This window comes from Amblyomma mixtum, chromosome 9 (assembly GCF_055824585.1).
Source record: "Amblyomma mixtum isolate Tamu chromosome 9, ASM5582458v1, whole genome shotgun sequence".
Classification (NCBI taxonomy): Eukaryota; Metazoa; Arthropoda; class Arachnida; order Ixodida; family Ixodidae; genus Amblyomma; species Amblyomma mixtum.
In genome coordinates, this window is record NC_143020.1 from 86965115 (window position 1) to 86983949 (window position 18835).

The window sequence follows — 18835 nt, forward strand, 5'->3', positions numbered from 1 at the left end:
GCCTCTTAAATATCTTGGTGTTCCACTTCATGCCTACAAATCAAGTGTGCATTACTGGAGAGAGCGAGTTCCTGCCATTGAGCGTTATGCTCAGACGTTTGTGCAGCATTGGCTTTCAATTTTTGGTTGAACCCAGGCTTGCAACACCTTTCTGGCAACAAGAATTTATTACGTACTCCAGGTCCTTCACTGCAGCAGAAATTACATACAGCGTTTCCATCGTATATTTGTGTCGTTTATTTGGTCTTCGAAATTTGAGCCCATGCGGCGTGATAACCTTTTCAGGCCTGTTTATACAGGAGGCCTGGGTCTAGAGAACCTGTATGTGAGACAGTTGGTTGCCCGTTTCTTCTTCTTCATGATTGTTTCTATCCAATTATTAGAGCAATCTTGCAGTTTAACTTCACGACTCTACTTCTGAACTTAGCCTTTCTTCCAATTTTACAGAACACCCCCGTTTAATAGGCTTTATGCAGGAAGTTTATGCCTTCGTGCATTTTTTGACAGTTCAGTTTTCAAATGAGTACTTATATTTTGTTTCGCGTAAAAATCTGTACAGGGATTTGATATCGATGCTCTTTCCGCTCCCACTGCATCGTTCTGTCTATACCGTGGGCTCATGGGTCATGATGTTTTAAACCGAGTGTGTAAAATGCCAATTTCTCCTTGCACCAAAACATTTTTCTATAAATTACACACTGAAACTCTACCTGTCAACACATGGCTCAATAGGAAAAACATTTTTCTTTCTTCTGTAAACTGTCGCTTGTGCAATGTGCCTGAAACAATTGAACATTGTTTTGTAGAGTGCAATGACGTGATTTTGTTTTGGGATGTGTTGCAGAGGACGCTAACGAAAGATTTTCTGCTACAGTGTGCGCTACCTTGTTGTTTCCCAACGTGACTCGAACCCCTATGATATGATTATTCTGATTGGACTTCATAGCCTTTGGAAAACGCGCATGCATCATAGCCTTTGGAAAACACGCATGCAAGACCGCAACGTTCAACATGCTGTTTCGCCCACAATACATTTTACCCGAATGTTGATGCAGGTAACGGACACTTACAAAGAATTGAAAACTTTACCGGATTGGTTTCCTCTCCTGATGCGCTGTATATCCTTACCGGCCTTTTAGTTATAATACGTTTACTATTATAATTGCGCCACGTAGCGCCTGCCTAGGTGCTCTGTAAATAGTTGTGTGTGTACACATACACATATGTATATATATTCTTTCTGCACAAAACCATCTAAATAAATACCATGAAAGAAGAAAAAGAACTTGCATGGCAAAGTGGTTAGTGTGCTCGTCTCGCACTCTGGAGACCCTGGTACGATACCCCAACTCCACCAATATCCTACTCGGTTCTAAATATTTTTCTGGTCTGACAAGAAAGGTTAATTAGGATAATTGGTCAATTACTAAATTCAGTCCCACTTACCTGGAGCATCACTATATCGTCCCTTTAATTGGTTGCATGGTTACTATCCAAACTACAATTGGCCCTGTTTGAAATTCGCACACTGTGACGTCACGACCATTTCTACCAACTGAAAAGCATGGCATTTCTGTCGGCAGCTCCTACTTACAACGATGAGGCATTAAAGGCTTCCGCTTTAAAAATTAGAGGCATGCTTTTTTTCTGGGCCCATTGTGCCGTCGTTGAGGTGTTTAGCTCGGACTGCTGCGTCATTAACTGTAAAATTCATTTCAAGAGTTGACCGACGGGAATTAAGTTTGTCAGTTTTGTATTACTGCTATATGTTTCCATCGCCAACCACGTGTGTCCAGCCGGCATCTGGTAAACCGGTATACGTCTACGCGAGAACTTCAGTATGCTAAAAGTCTAGTATTTGTTACATGTACTACAGCTCTTGCGTGCATGCTGCACGCATGCATAAACGTCGATTCCCGATTTTTCCTCCCTTAATACTGACGGAACTGAAAACCAGCCGATGAAGTGTCGAAGTCCATGTCGACACACGTAATTTCCACAGCAGCTTGCACGGAATGCACATTACTGACAGGGATAGGTCTGGCACTGATTTAAACAGCGTACAGATTGCAGTATCAAAAGCCAACTTGAAGCATTTATTGATGGCGCCTCAAATCTCATTGAAAACACACCCAATGTGGACGTCCGGAATACGTTGGTTGCTGGATATATATCGGACAGCCGTGTGCGGACTTTCGTAGGACGCCTCTTGGGTCAAAATAAATAGAGATTGGGGATGCCTGAAAGTCAATGTCCTGTGTTTGTCCCCTGGCCGTCCTGTACCTGTCCTGGACGGTCAGATCTAAATCGGATGTCCGTTGGATATTTATGGACCATTGGGAATTGAAAAAATATGGTATGTTTTTTAATTCGTGTATACCAGGTACGTTCAAAATTCATATCAGAATTTTGAAAATGTGTGGCCCTTACCTGAGTTGGTACGCTGTGCTCCAATTCAGTTTTTCGCTGCTCTATCAAAGTCTCGAATTCATTACCTTGGTCCATTCGCCGGCGTTTATCCGAAACTTCTGCATCTGCCATTCGAGATGCCTAATCACTGCACATCCGGGCCATGGTGGCCAGCTGTAAACTTTCTTTTTTGTTTACCCTTTCCTTTCTCTGCACTGTATTTTTTTTATGAAACTACTCAGTCGTGCATATCTCTGTTTGTTATACTCAGATGTGTACCTTGTACATTTTCAACCCTTTCCTGCCGTAGCACTCGATGTGTTGTAGTATGTATAAATAAATAACTACATAGATTAAAAACTTGGAGGACAACCAATTGCCATTGGCTGTGACAATGCGATAGCATAAGAACCTCGTCTGTGCACCACCACACATGCCAGAGTGGAGAGTGAGATTCCCCCCTCCACTTCACCTGTGGCAAAGTGTGACACCAGTGATGGGTCCAGGGACATGAGTCTGTTCTTACGGTATCACATAATAAATAAAATCGAGGAGCACTCAGTGAAGGGCTAGTTGGCACGACATAATTTCTTAACATAAAACCTGTGAAAGCTTTGGGACATAAAGAGATGCAGACAGGACGATAACAGACTTTCAGATACTTGTACTTAAAAACCTGTGTCCTTCCTGTCTGAGTCTCTTCCATGTCCCATATTCCTCACGTTAAATTGTCGTGTTCTGGAACCAAGTTGGATGTAGTTTGATCTGCTCCTTCCTGGGATAAAAGATTCCTTTGATTTTATTCACTCAGACTAAGCTTTAATCCAAGGATCACATTGCACTTAATGAATACAATCGTGTCTCAGATCATGAGCCTTGCTGCTACTCTGCACTGTGTGATTGCTTGAACTGAGACTGTTTTTGCAGGCATGCCCATCTACCACTGCATCGCATTCAGCAGCAGCTGACGGGGCCAATGAGTTGAGCTTCCGATGTGGAAGCTAGTGGAGTGGAATCTCATTAATTTGGATTCACTTTATTCACTTTTCCAGTTCATTCATCAGATACCACTGGCCACCTTTTTCTCTTGCGAAGTTCCGACAAAGTCCCTTTGATTGATTGATCGATTGACTGACTGGTTGATTGATCAATTGACCAACCAACTGATTGGTTGATTGACTGAACGATCCCATGAGGCTTCTCTCATCGGCTTCTGGTAGGTAGGATGAAGCCTTTGCTGTGGTAGAGGTTGGTGGGAGGGTGGCGCTACTCGAGGGTGATGGCTTCTGCCCTTTGCCGTCACACGTCAGTGATGCGAATTTGTGGAATGGTTCTACTATTACTGTTCCAGTAAAATGCCTTGTGAGTTACTTTTTTGATAAACTCGTTAGGTGAGTCACCCCTTTGATAATCTGGTTAACATTCAGGGTGGGCTATTGAAACAGTGAGCGGCGTGAAAGAGGCTGTCATCAATGAGCCAGTGCTTGATACACTGATGCCAATAAAATACCTCATAAGTCTCTGCATTCTGGCCTCTTGCTTGATGAATGAACTTTCAGAACTTATCCCTAGATTAAGTCCTGCCATGCATAGTAAGGGTTCGAAAGAGGTTTAACCCATTTATGGCCAGTGTTGCAAATACGTGACACGCCAAGTGTTCACGATGTACTCTTTACCAAAAAGAGCTTTTATGCTGATTTTGATACCAAACATGTTCCCACTAGCAGTGCTTTTTAGCGAAAATGCTTTGAGAAAGTCGTGTGACGGAACAAAGCATGCCAATGTACAGCAGCCGGCCAGCTTTCGTGACTCCTTGTGCCTCAATAGGGGATATTCAAAATTCCGCAAGTGCGCTTTCCCGCATAACAATTTTTTCCGAAACAAGATGGCTGACCATGCGTTTCCAGCTGAAACAAAGCAAGAAAGACTGGTTTTTTGTTTGATCCTTCCAAAATACGTTTCTTACATTCTGTCCACACCTTTAGCGCCTGTCGTGTAGCCCACGTAGTTCCTCTATAGCGAAGTCGGCCATCTTGTTTGGGGCAACATAGTTATGTGGGAAAGCGCACTTGCGGAATTTTGAATATCCCCTATTTGCGAGAACCGTTGCAAGAAAAACAGCCAAGCACTTGTCGCAGGAAAACTCGGCGTAGTATGGGTCCTTAATGGTTGCCTGTCATGGAATGCTTGTTTTTTATTAATTCGCATATTACTGGTTCATAACGAACTTTGGGCACTGTGAATGGGTGCCACTTTTTGTGAATTTGAGCAAGTTTATGCTGACGTCCGTTGGAAATAATGCGACTTCATATGAACAAGCAAACCTTATACAGGCATATGCATGAGCAGGTTTTCCTGTGAAATTAGATGAGCATATTAATTGCAAACGTCTACGAAATTTGTGATGTTGTTTTTCATACTGCACAAGTTGCTTCCTCATAGACTGATACAAACTCAGTAACGCTATAGCAATTACAAAAATGTTTCTGACCAATACGTACCTTTATAAGAACTTTTGATAGGGTTAGTTACCTCCAATGGGCAGCAATAGAGGAAAGTATCCAACAATTTGGTGTAGGTGACACATTCATTGTGGCCTAATGGACACTACACTTTAACAGGCACAATTACAAATGCTGTTTAAGAACTACTATTGAATTTAAAGTTCGTAGGACATACCCAAAACATTTCGTGGTTCATACTCCACTGTGTTTACGGCATGCTAGATATACTGTGTGACCTCCTGTTCTGCGATACATGACTGTCGTGTCCCACCTAAGTCTGTTCCAAACATTTTTCCTACGCCCTGCCCTGTTCCAAACATTTTTCCTACGCCCTGCACAATTATCATCAGCACTTCTCATTCTTCTCCTATTTCCAGCCCCAAGTCTCCTCTGGAAACAAACAGCCAACCATGAGCTGCCGTCTCCTTTGATCGGTTCGTTGCCCATGTCTGAAAACCGGACGCACAATGAAGCAGGCTCCGTGCCCTTAATTTGTTTTTTTTTGGAAAGGGCGCGTCTAACTCAAGGCAATGTTCAAGGATGTTCATCTCGATGTTATAGAAGGATGCGTAAACGTGTATGGGTGAGGTACGACTCTTCTAAAAGCTTTGAAAACGCCAACCCAGCGTGCATGTAATTTGTTGCGAGTTATTTGAGATTTCCAATAAAGAACACTTGCAATTTCATGCACACTCTTATGGTTGCGATTGCTGTCTCCAAAACCTCAAAATTATCCAAACTGGCAATCGGCACTTTGGCGAAAAAAATTCCTGGTGATTTTTCAGTGCTAACCATGAAGTATTGTGCGAAAGCAGGCTTTCGATCAGAACACATGCGTGAACAAACAGAGGACGGATGCACTCAGGATGCTGCCCGCAAGGGTGCTGTGCGACAAAATCCTCCGAATTTGCACCTACAGACTTCACAAACCATAAAGCACTCTTCTAACCATCCCATAACGTAAACACATACGCTGTTTCGGATTGTATGTATCAAGTCATAATTCATAATTTTTTATGCTTTCCCTTACAAATAAGGGCCAGGAAATTCTTAGTGTTCAGATGACTGCAAACATATATACCGCCATAAAGTATGGTTACATTTACTCCCTAGTGGTAGAATGGTGACCGCCCTGAGTGCACGGGCACTGTATACAGGCAAAGTGGTCATTAAACAATTTGTACTCCATCTCGTTGTCAAGATGGAACGCTTTGCACGAAATTATTGCATTCTATGGTGCCTCATAGAGGGTGCTAGCCACACTCAGCTGTCAGTCAGATCAGCCTGTACCTGCTTGCATTCAACGTGTCCAGCACTGACTACCCTGGCTGCTTCCGCAATTTACGAGCCGCTACTCAGAACAGTTTCTCCTCCAGGTGAACAGCGCTTCAAGCATTTCTCACTGCTTTTAATGCTTTACAGTCGCCGATTTATACGCCTATCTTTAACGCACTGCTCATCTCTGGCCTCTTTCGTCGCTTGATGCATGGTGACCCCCCGACGCTCTATTTAAGCCTTAACGATGTGTTAGGCCGCCTTCACGCCTTCGCATGTGGGTACATAATCAGCTGCCGTTGGGTGACGCGGGCCTCTTTTCTATCTCTTAACTGTGCCCCGAAACCGAGGCAAGTGTGTCCTCTATCACGTGATCACCCCGTGCACGTCTTTCCTGCAACCTTTGCCGAGTGGCTTGTCTCTCCGTTGAAGTGACCACCTCGCTCATCATGCAACCTTCGATGGTGCGCACTTGTAAGGTGCCTCCAAATGCTTTGAAACACCTCTGGGACGTTATGTCCGCATCTGAAAATGAAAACCACTTTTAAGGAAATGAAAGTTTCGGTGACTTGCTTATTATTATGAAGTGAAAGAAGAAAGAGAGAAAGAAGTACTGTAGTGGAGGGCTCCGGAATAATTTCGAGCACCTGGGGATCTATACACGAACCCACTTTACACAGCGCAGATGCATTTCTGCACACTTGCAGTGGTGGCTGAGCTCGGCTACTGAGCCGTAGTGCAAAGGTTCAAAACCAGCTGCATTTTGAGGGAGGTGGAAAGCGAAAGGTGCGCGTTTAAGATCCCCAAGTGGTCTGTGTTATTCTGGAGCCCTCCACTACGGCTCCTCGTTCTTTCTTCTTTAGCTTCCACCTCGATCCCTTCCCTTACAGCGCAGTTCAATAGCTCAGCAAGAAGTGAGGCAGTTACTGCACCTTCCACTTCCTGATAACCAATCTTTTTCTTTTTGCGCATCTGTGTTGGGATTATAAGTAGTTAAGTAGTTTAGAGGAAAGTGACTGCAGCAGTCTTACACTGTCTGGGTACCTAGACCGTCCCTTAAGGGATTAATAAATGAAAAAAAGGGACAGATCTAAAAAGCTTGCTTTTGGGTGGCTTAGGCGGCAGCATAGCGTAAGCATAATCAGTTTTATGGCGAGAGCCTTTGCTGGGATCCAATCAAGTGTAGTCACGTGTAAATGAAGGCCATTGTAGTCATTTTCCTAGGAATCTGCCAGCCAAGACAGAAAAGGCCGAATAACAAGAATAGAAAGAAGACGAACAAGGAGAGGAAAGAAGATGCAATAAAGCACAGAAGTCGAGAGACAGGGAGAGAGAGAGAAAAAGAAGAGAGAAAGAAGAAAGTGAGGGACATCATGGCTTTAGCCGGATGTTTTAACAAAGCTGTAGCGTTGTTTAGCCAGCTTTTTTATTTTTTACTGTGAGAGCAATATAGCAATAGCATTCTGCAAAATTCTGGTGTTGTTTGTGTGAAATCTCAGCAAGTGAAGCCTGCATCCGGGCAACGTTTCACGCAAAGTTCCTTGGGCATATATCTGTGAACACTTTTTTCTTTTTTGAAGGGTAAAATAAAGCCATGAGTTTCGTGGTGTTAACGTGCGTAGTCTTGATCGCTCCTCGGAATGTACCGGTCAGGAATGACATCGATTTGTGCTGATTTGCCAAATCGAAGCTTTCAGTAGTGAAGCTTTCTGTTGAAGCTTTGAGGTATAAGTTTTGTCAGAAGCAGGGATTTTTTTAGAAATTCCACCTGGGCTCTGGAGCGGAAGGGAGAAATAAGGGTCTGGATGTAGTTGTGAGCCTTCCACTAAGCATCCCATCATCACTCGTACTACGGGTGGAAAAAGGAGCTCAATTATTGCCACTACAGTTTTGGGTCAGTTGGTATAAGGAGGTTGTAGTGCTTACTACAACACAGCGCACAAAACACACACTACCGAACAGAGAAGCTTTGTTTGATGATCCTTGCAGGAATAAAGCTTCTATCACTTACCTTGGCAAGTCCATACGTGAGCAGGTCTTCTGTAAATCCAAGAGTAAAGCAGGCATTCTATAGTCGGATACAACATAAAGAGTAGTCACCTAACTGTTGGATGCGTGTTTTCTTCTTTGTAATGATGTGTAAGGCATTATTATACATAGATTACCGTGCGGTATTCTCTTATGACTGCTAAACAATCTAATTAAATTTCTTTCTCTTTCTGTTTCGGATTTTGGTTTCAACAGCTGAACAATGGCTGTGACGTCAAAGAGACGTAGATCATATAAGGCATGGAAAACTGCAATATATTCGGTGCTTCTACATTCGTTGTCATTCCAGCTCATGAGGAAGGCTGGCTTCATCACTGTAGTGAATTAAAATAATGAAGTAGCGATTATACTGCACTTTTTCTATGCCTCACATGACCTATCGCCTTTCTTTGACGTCACAGCCATCGTTCGGCTGTTGAAACCAAAACAGCATGACAGAAAATTCTGATTATGAATTATTTAGCACTCATAGGCAAATACCATCTGGTTATTCATGCATAGTAGTGTCCTCCGCATCATTGCAGAGAAGAACACACGCCACCAAAATTAGGTGCCTATACTCTCTTAAAGGGGCCACAACAGGATCTTTCTTCATATTGCCATTTTGTACTTCAGCCATTAATAGAAGAGCCTCTGATTCAATTTCCAAAATTTGGGTGCCCAGGGCACACTGTATATTCGAAAAAATGCGATCGAAATTGAGACCAGGAAACTCCTCCCACCGGCAGCGACCGCCATATTGAAAGCTCTCGTGACATCACTAAGGCATACACGAAGCAACGTCGTCTGCTATTGTTGCAGCAAAGCACGCAGCGAGCTCTCTTGTCCCCTGTACTTTTGCAGGGGATCGCAGTAGCAGGCGTCCCTCATATATGAGTGACTAGTGCCGCAAAAGCAATAACAGTAGCATAGTTTTCTGGTACGGTCCGGTCACACTAGGCCAATGCGACGTCGATTGATGGTCGGTGGGCTGGTCGGTATGCAGATGCCGTCGCTAACGCACAGGTATGACACGCTACAACTGACCATGACGTCAGCACGACCAACCACTGCGTATTGCAGCAGTGTAAACAGTGAGCTTTGGTGAACTTTTGCCAGATTCTTAAATTTCGGTGGACGGCAGAGTGCCGGCCCCTTGCCCCTTTTGCGACGAGGCCTAGCCAGTCCGCAGGATTCGTGTTTGCGATTTCGGCGATTGCGAAGAGGAAATTGAGAGCTCTTAGTGCATGCAAATAGCCTTCGAGCGTAGTTTTGGCTGCAGTGACTTCAAAGCGATGACTGCCTCGATCGCCGGACGCCCGTAGAGTCAGGGAGAAGTGCTGATGTGACCCGGTCTGCAGAGCATGTGTGTTGATGGTCGGCATGCAGCCAGCAGCGGTCGTCGGCGTCGACTGCGGACTACGAATTTGGCTGTTTTCATTAATGCAAGTGGTGTCCAAAAGTATTTTCAGGTAAAGGGACTTAAAATCAAGTATTGGTGACATTGGAGGAAGCAGAAACAATTAGCAAGAAGAGCCGTACGTAAACGAAGCGTTTTCAAAGCAGGCGATAGCAGCATCGGCTCTTATTGCAGTGTTATCGTAGTGTGTAAAGAGTCAAACTACATTTTCTGAGCAAGAGTAGATAATATTTAAGACATGGAGAGCCCACCTTACGTCATGGCAAGCAAACAATCAGTACTCTTTGAGCACAGCTAAGTAAGCAACCTCAGCGCCTGGCTGCAGTAATCGTAAATGGCGCATTCCTTGCGGACTTAGCACAAGCAGAGTAAATGCTAAATGATGCACTATTATCGTGAAGCACCCATTTAGGTGCTTCATGAGACATGGGAGAGGCCTTTGCCCTGCAGTTGGTGTAGTCAGGCTGATGATGATGATGATGATGACTATTCCTTGGTGCAGTCAGTGAAACATTCGAGTCGTGTTGGCTTCTGCTAGTGCCTCGGTTCTGCAAAAAGGTTCTACGAGCCGAAAGAAATGTATGTTTGACTTACACACACACGCAGTGCCACCTTGTGATAATTTCAGTTTATTTATTAATTAATTATTATTCCCAAGGATCACTAAGCTCGCGTACTAGGCTGAAGGCTTCCGAAAAGAAAACATGCAAAATGCATTTTATTTCGCTAAGCTAAAAGAAAAAAACCTGTTGAGTAACCGCTGTACACAATGTGCGAGCAAGCACCTCAACGCAGCGAACAGCGCGCATCAGATGACGCGGGGCGAGTATGCCCTTGTGACATCAGCGATCAGAGGTTGCTAGACCACCAAGGAGCTCACAAGAGAAACGAAAAAAATTCATTTTAAAAATATCTACCGCACAGAATAAACTGAAACTTCGGGAAATTGCAGCTTCACGTGTTTGGAATTATATGCTATAAGCAGGGTATGTGCAAAAATAGGCTGTCGTGGCCCCTTCAAGTCTGCTATGAAGCTCTGCCCACACTCACGACCCCTGCACAGATGTCCTCCACGACAAAAAAAATTGTCAGTTGCTAAAACTTTTCTTCTTACCTAAACAAAAAACTAATCACAAAAAATTATATTATTAAAGTTCCATGTTGGGCGAGTCGGTAGTTCATCTTGAAGCAGAAATGTTATAGCGCGAACAAAGACACGGACAAGAGAGATGAAACACACACACAAGTGCTAATGAAAAAAAAAAATTATAAGCTCTAGAATTTTGATACCTGGCTGGTTTCTTTAACTATTATGATTGGCCAACAGAGGAATACAGTATGCTGCGAACCGTGGCTTAGTGCCATTAACTGCTACTTTTTTTTTAAAGTTGTATCCTTCTATAGACTACAGCAAAACATTAAGCATGATGCAGCCAGATTTTTTTTTCTTTGATGTTAACCAATATTGTTTCATCACTATTGCTCTGGGCTTTATGAAAAAAAAAGCTATACGAATAGCTCATAGAGTTGACATATTCATGGCGGTCAGTTCCATGTTATGGTGATCAAAGAGCATTTGCTTTTTTATTCATTCACCTTTATTGATACTGCTAGTTGCAGGGATGTTACAGGGCGGGCTGGAACCATGAATGCAATATACACCTCAGGAAGCGTTCTTAAAGGGGCTGCGAAACACTGCTTGGGGGGATACCGGCTATACTTGAGGTGGATTCTTTGTCACACAGATGATGACTTATAAAGAATTACAGGAATCGATGCACAGGAACAGGAGTTATTCAATGAAGAAATTTGAAAATACAAGCAAACAAAACGCTGCCCTCAACTCCATTTTGGTGGGGCTTCCCACTCCTATTTCGCTCTCCCGATGACGACACCTGGCGCAACCAATCAAAACAGCCTGCCAGAGCCCGTCGCGGAAGTTTGCACTCCACGGTTGCCTGCTCTCTGCAACTCGTTCTTGCCGAGACTGGCAGCTTCATTTCCATTCCAGAGCCCCTGGTGGTGTATTTTCATTTTACTTGCTTTGCAGGACTTTTATCTAAGACAAACAAGTTGTTTTTGTTGATCTAATATAAAACGCAGACAGGTGACAAAATTTTTCTCTATTTATTCACACAATTTGCAGTATATTTACTGTTCGTACAATCATCAAGCTTGCGCCAGGTGATATCATATCCGCTGCTGAAACCCGCCACTGTGCGGGGACACCATCAGAGCCATGAATTTGTTTTTGGGACATTAAAATATTAAAAAACGGAATATACGCGGTATTACCGACACTAATAGCACCATTGTTACTATATGCAACCAACAGGCAAAATAGTCAACTAAGATAGTGTTTCTGGGCCCCTTTAACCATGACCATAAACAATCCCAAAAACCAAAATAAATAGCTCAAATGCCAAACTTGTCGCAATTACAGAGTTGCACAGTCAAATTCCGCTAACAAGAACACACAGTGCAGCTAGAACACATTAAACACCGAATGCTAACAACAGCAGGCAGTGTAATGAAAATAATAAGATAACAGTATCATCACACAGATATTTTCGCATCAAGTGTGAAATAACAAAACAGTGAACATTCAAAATGGTGCAAGATCAAGTATCCTGCACCCCGCCCCTCTCACTCCTTTTTGGATTGTGCAGAACGAACACCTTTTAATGAAACCATGAAACGCATCATATTCCAAGCAGAAAAACAGAAACAACAAGACAAAAGTGAACAGAATATTGTGAGTTTACGGGCTAGGACAACAGGAACGAACCACCTATAGTCACCGTACATCGAGGCGCCTTCAGTGCGCTTATGGTGAGCATAGGGGTTAGCGCACTCAATTCAAATGCAGCAGGGGGAAGAATTTAAGCTGTCACAGCTGACTGAGAACTATGAAAGATTTGTGCAGGTTTTTCCTTTTATTGTTATTTAGAAATTGCAGTGACACAGAGCAGATCATTTCACCTCAGGCAATTGCATTTTTTTGCCTGTTTTAGTGTCTGTATATCTTCTGCACAGCCTCCATGTGTGTGTGTGTGTGTGTGTGTGTGTTTGTGTGTGTATGCCGCCGCGGTGGCTCAGTGGTTATGGTGCTCAGCTGCTGACCCGAAATTCGTGGGTTCGATCCCGGCCACGGCGGTTGATTTTCTTTGGAGGAGAAATTCTAGAGGCCCGTGTACTGTGCGATGTCAGTGCACGTTAAAGAACCCCAGGTGGTCGAAATTTCCGGAGCCCTCCATTACAGCGTCTCTCATAGCCTTAGTTGCTTTGGGACGTTAAACCCCATAAACCAACCAACCAACCCAATTAACATGTTTCTTGAAAGCAAACTATTTTTTGCCACTGAGTGTATATCGGCCCTGAGGGATTCCAATGCAATGCCGCTAGGTTTAGTCGTTTCGTTGCAGCGATATTTTTGCGCATTTTTATTTGTTGCTTAGAGGTCAGTTCCATTTTTTGATATGTTAAAACTTGGCACCAACTGGATGGTGCTGGTGTTTTGTTTGTCGTGTTCCGCCTTTGTAATCTGTACTTTGTATCCCTCCTATCTTGGTCCTGACCGGACTGATAGTATCTCTAATAAATAAATAAATAAATAAATAAATAAATAAATAAATGTCCTGAGTGTTCTGTAAAGTATCCCTGTGAATTGCTCCCTAATAATTGCATAGCATGAGTAACGCTTGCTGTGGGGCTAGTTGTAACTTGCAAGAACATTTCCGCAGGGTAGTTGGTGCATTACTGGAATTAGTTTTTAGGCCAGAAAGACAGCACAGGAAGGAACGAACTAGACAGGCTAGAGCGCTAACTAACAACTCGGGTTTTTATTGGCAGACCACTTCCTTTTATGCATCAACTTCTCGTATCAACAAAGTGAAACTCCTCGTGGGATGACGGGATTGCAGTTGAATTGATATATTCGTGTGTGAATTCTTTTCTCTCAGTTTGTTGATACAAACACATTGTGCATAAAAACACTTGCTTTTATACAATAAAAACCTGAGTTGTTAGCGCTCTGCACTGCAAAGTTCCTTTCTGTGCTGTCTTTCTGCGCCAAAAGCTACTTTGTGTAATTTTTCACAGCTGTTGCGGGAAAAAACGCACACAACAGAGGGCGCGGGAAGAGCGCCTTCGCTTTTCCTTTCCTTGTTTGTGTAAACTTCTTTCATGTCGGCTCTATGACTGGCGTACTTCCTCCCTCCCTCCCTCATGTTTGCCTCCACCAGCACTGACTCCCTCACTAGTCTCTGCACAGCTGTTCCTCTTCCACAGCGGAGCCGTGGCGTGTGCGCACGTGGCGTCTCATGTTGGCCACATCCCTGCACCCTTTCCCGCAGTGGGGACAGTGCAGCCTGTATTGGCGGTAATGCACCACCCTCTCGTGTCTCACGGCAGCGCCGCGTAGCGCGAACCACACCCCGCACTGTGAGCAGGCGTGGGGCCTCTCTCCCGTGTGTGTCAGCAGGTGCGTGTTGAGGTGGCCCCTCTGGGTGAACCCCTTTCCGCAGTGGGGACACAGGTGCGATTTAGCCCCGCCATCCACAGAGTGTTGCTCCTTTCGGTGACGCGACAGGGTGGACTTTCGGTTGAAGCGCCGTCCGCAGTCCGTGCACTCGTGCGGCCTCTCCCCAGCGTGGACCAGCAGGTGTTCGGTGAGAAAGTGCTGGCGTGTGAAGCCCTTCCCACACTCCTGGCACACGAAGGGCCGTTCGCCCGTGTGGGTCCACTCGTGCTCGGTGACATGGCTTCTGGGTTGGTGACAACGGAAGAAAATTCCAGGGATGCACTTAAGTCTGCTTGGGTGCAGCAGTGTGAAAGCATTTCTCTTACTGCTGCCGACTGTGCTGCTACACGTTTGTTTCTTTACGCCTCTGCCATTTCTAAGTTTTGCTCTTACTCCAGTTCTGCCATGTCTGAAGGCATGAGTGCCATTGCTGGAGCATTTAGTGAGGACAAAAAGTACTAATTAAATAATTTTCAATTAGTAATTCATCAAACTGATTAAATTACAGACGATTATGCAAAGTACTTCTTTAAGTGCATTAATTCAGTCGATTGTCCCCAAATTAATTTGTCAGTATGGTGACTTAATAAATGTGTTTATTTTATCAACTCAATTAATAAATTATTGATCAATCTGATTAATTCCTGATTACTACCGAAGTACTTCAATAGTTCGGCTAATTATCCCGGCCATTTATTTACCATTAAATTATACATCTGGTGACTTTATTACAGCTAACTACATACTTATTCACTCAACTATTCCATTAATTGCCCCGATAATGGATGATTGATAGTTCGTATGGACACGCACTGCTGACACGCTCTGTAAACAGTCCCTGCACACGCCCTTCATGAGACAAGAAATGCTTTTGCATTAGAAGAGAGAAGCCGACACACTAAGCATGCCTCCCGGCTATGGCGGTTGAATTTCCGTAGAGGTGAAAATCTAGAGGCTCGTGTACTGTGCGATGTGAGTGAACGTTAAAAAACCCCAGGTGGCTGAAATTTCCGGACACCTTCACTACGGTCCCTCATAGCCTGAGTCGCTTTTGAACACTAAACCCCCCTAAACCACAAACACTAAGCATGCAAGCCTCACTGACGACGCAGAGGATAAAACTAAGATGCCCACTGCATGCGTATTGCCATCCGTGGCCGTGAATCCAGCTCTGCCTTTGCCACACGGCTGCTCGGCGCATGCGCACCTCTCCTCCACCAGCTCCACTGTTGGAAAACCAACCGCCAGCTCTCACAGCATATGCTCAGTTCATGCTAGTGATGGTTGCTTCGACATACGGCAACAGTTCTCAAGCATACTCTTGCCACTTAGCAGGCTCTGTTGGTGCCTCTGAACTGGATTCTCATGCTTTCATCACTTGTTTTCAACCAGTAGCAGCCAAATTTTCGTCACTCCCCAGAGGGCACCACATGTATCAAAGGTGGAGGAGGGCGCAGTATATGTTTTTTTTTTCTGTCTGTAATACCACTGCATCCTGTTGTAACTCTTGCTAAACCGTGCTATTGCTCCCATCCTCTCCCAACATTCTTTAATATAAATAATGAAGAACACTTATTCGTTGCAAAGTCATAGGTGTACATACACATATTAACAGCACCCAAACGAGGCGAGTAGTGAAACCTGTCTTACTTTTTATCGCTGGAGTAGGGGCAGTGGGTGCAACGGTGCCTTCCCTGTGGCCTCTGCTGGTGCTTGCGCCGCCTGTGTTTTTCTAGGTGGTCTTGAGTGGAAAACATGTCGCCGCATCTGTCGCAGGAGAAGACCGATTGCGGCTCGGGTTCGTGCTTTCCATCTTCTGAGTGCAAAAAGAACAGACAATTTACAGAGAGCTCGTGAGCCACCAAATGCATGAGGTTCCAGCATCAATCTGACAAATACACGAGTACAGACGTGCGCAGAAGAGTTACTATTGCTTTGCTTTCAACGCCTTGTGCAATTGCTTGTGCGAAGTAACTGGCACACCTCTGTAGTGGCAAGAACAACTGCATGAATGCCGGTCGTTCTTATACGCTACTACTACCATATCTGGTGCTTGCCTCAAGGTTAGATTTTTTCGAAAGTGACAAAAGAGCGGAGGAAATCAGCGTTCATGCCTGTGACAGCGCTGGAGGGAGGCAAGAGTTGGAGACCGCCGCCCTGTAAACCTGCCGGACCTTATTAAATGATTGCCCAATGCTTCCGAGAGACCCTGAAGAGGAGAACGTTATTGCACATTAAAGTGCACATGCACACGTGTACGTTAAAGAACCCCAGGTGGTCGAAATTTCTGGAGCCCTCCACTACGGCGTCTCTCATAGCCTTAGTCGCTTTGGCACGTTAAACCTCATAAACCTAAACCAACCATTTACGAAATGACAAAGGCGGACAGCAGCGCGTAATCAAACAATCGGCAAACATAGTGCGAGCTGAGAGCTTTACCAATTCTGACTCGCCAGCCAAAGTTTGCTACTAGAGCATCGAGTCTCAACGATGGAAAGCAGGAATTTAACTTTCCTCTTAGCTTGCTAGACTTCGTCGGCTCGAATTTTTTTCTCCCAATCCTGTGGAGCCACGCTTTCTGTCACACAATATCGTTCTTCGCAAGCGGCACTGAAAACAACGCCAGACCTTTTCATGACTGGGTTGAGCACCCAAAGGAGCAATAGCCCGGCATTTTGGCTGCTGCTACGGGCACAAAAAAGCGCCCGAAAAACTAAAGTGACTTCCAGCAAACAACGGCATTTGTAAAAAAAAGGCCCCGCCGCTGAATGTCCCTCACCAGCACAACTATACGAGCAAGAAACGTAGCATGCAAGCGCCGTCGAACTATGCAGCCGGACGACTTAGGAAGAATATGGTGGAACGGAACCAGTTCCCCACCGGAAGTGGGCGCTGTCCAATAATGTGCATCGGCGGCGCCGCAAACGTTTTCTGTACTTAGCATTTTTTAGAAAAGCTCATAAAGGGACTTTAGTGCAAACCACCGGGTTTCTCCGTAAAGAAATTCCCTGATTGGTCGAGAGTGTCTTGACGTCACTAGGAGCAGCAAATGTGAAAATCTTAAAACCTAAGAGAAGCAACGGTCACATACCGAGAAACCACGGAAGGCTACAGACTCAATAGAAGGAAATTACCACACCCAGACAAATCACTCTCACCAAAGGAAGCAATGGCCAAGAGGAAGATACAAAATAACAGCTACTTTTCGCCAGAAACCTTAGGTATATACAATCAGCACAAGGTAGAGGACAGGGTATGTAAATACTGTGGTGAGAAAGGTACTTTGGCACACATATAACTATAGAATGAGCCAGCTCCCCAGGGGCTGTGGAGTTCAATCATGAAACAGTCTGGGACGATTTGCTGTGAAGCGAGAATCCCGCTACGCAGAAAGAATTCATCAGCCTGGCGGTATGTGGTCTAAATTAATTCGGAGCCCTCCACAACGGCGCCTCTCAGAGCCAACATGTGTAGCTTTGAAAAGTTAAAACTCAGCATGACGTACGCACCATAATGTATTTATTGTCATTTGCATACTGAAAGCAGCTCACACAACGAGTCGAGTCGTGACCCTTCATTCTGAAAAGCTGTTGCCTCAAACACAATAAAATATTGGTTCAACAAGTTATCCAATACCCGCCGCGGTGGCTCAGTGTTTAAGGCGCCGGTCGACCGAAGCACTCGGGTTCGAACCCGACCGCGGCGGCCGCGTTTCGAGGAAGGCGAAACGCAAAAGGCGCCCGTGTGCTGTACGATGTCTGTGCATGTTAAAGATCCCCTGGTGGTCGAAATTATTCCAGAGACCGCCACCACGGCACCTATTTCTATCTCTTTTTTCCCTCCCACCTTCCCCCTTCCCTTAGGGCATGATTCAGGTGTCCACCAAGATGTGAGACAGATACTGTGCCATTTCCTTTCCTCAAAAACCAGTTTTAAATTGTCCAATTTTGCAATGTTGACAGAGACCAGCATTTTCCCTTCAGCATATGGTGGAAGAAAGCGGCGTTAAAAAGAAATGAAAGAATTATCTCAGCACTTCACAGTATGTGGCAGTTCTTTCGATACTCACGGGAGTTGGCCTTTCTTGGAGGTTTAGCAAAGAGCCGATTTCGGTTTCATAAATTTATGAAGCGATGGTTTCCGTTCTGCAAAATTACAGGTAAGAGCCGTGAGTGCTTTCGGCAATTCTTTTTCTGTTTCTATCACTTTTTATACTAGCAATCAGCGATATCGGTTTGGTGCACGATTGTGTGCTGTTGATCCTGACCCCAAAAAGTTCCCATTCTTACTCATGCACTTTTCTAATATGCACAGCTGTTGTGTTTGAAAACCGCGTCATTTTGGTAGATGAAATGCATTAATCGCGGAAAACTGTTGAAGCAAGACATATTTTCAAACAGCTCAGAAGAAAGGCAGCAAAATAGGGTTCACTCACCCTGTTTCACCGTCAGCTCGTACTTCCCATTTATATTCGCGTACCGCGATTTTGTGTATTTCGAAAGGCCCTTCCATTTTCTGTCCGTCAAGTGGTGACCAATTTCTGCACAGTCATCTTCGCTCTCCATCTCAATGAACGCACGAAAGACTCACTCTAAGCCAAGCTCACTCTCAACTTGCGTGTGTCAACTGACGCGCGAAAAGGCTGTTGTCCATGGAGGAAGGAAAGCATGCTGTCGT

General features: G+C 44.6%; 2 protein-coding genes across 2 annotated transcripts in view; one reads left to right on the forward strand and one right to left on the reverse strand.

Annotated features, from left to right (window-relative positions):
* The window catches only part of LOC149330003 (uncharacterized), a 120043-nt gene extending 114450 nt beyond the window's left edge, over positions 1–5593 (forward strand). Inside the window, exon 3 of the transcript XR_016285633.1 lies at positions 5291–5593. The gene's annotated coding sequence lies outside the window, so the exon portion shown is untranslated. The remainder of the gene's footprint in view (positions 1–5290) is intronic.
* Positions 5594–13766: 8173 nt separating this feature from the next.
* Positions 13767–18795, reverse strand: LOC149330008 (uncharacterized). Its single transcript, XM_089560722.1, has 3 exons — positions 18594–18795; positions 15809–15974; positions 13767–14402 (listed from the first exon to the last, which is right to left on the reverse strand). The coding sequence occupies exons 1-3, from the start codon at positions 18721–18723 to the stop codon at positions 13895–13897; spliced, it is 804 nt and encodes a 267-aa protein (XP_089416848.1). The 5' UTR covers positions 18724–18795; the 3' UTR covers positions 13767–13894.
* Positions 18796–18835: the final 40 nt, after the last annotated feature.

Excerpts from the sequence above, each read along its gene's own strand:
- LOC149330008 (XM_089560722.1), bottom strand. The coding sequence starts at position 18,723 with ATGGAGAGCGAAGATGACTGTGCAGAAATTGGTCACCACTTGACGGAC. Across the intron at positions 15,975-18,593 it reads CGAGCTGACGGTGAAACAGG|AAGATGGAAAGCACGAACCC; the intron begins GTGAGTGAACCC and ends TTTTGCACTCAG. Across the intron at positions 14,403-15,808 it reads CCCTACTCCAGCGATAAAAA|AAGCCATGTCACCGAGCACG; the intron begins GTAAGACAGGTT and ends TCACCAACCCAG.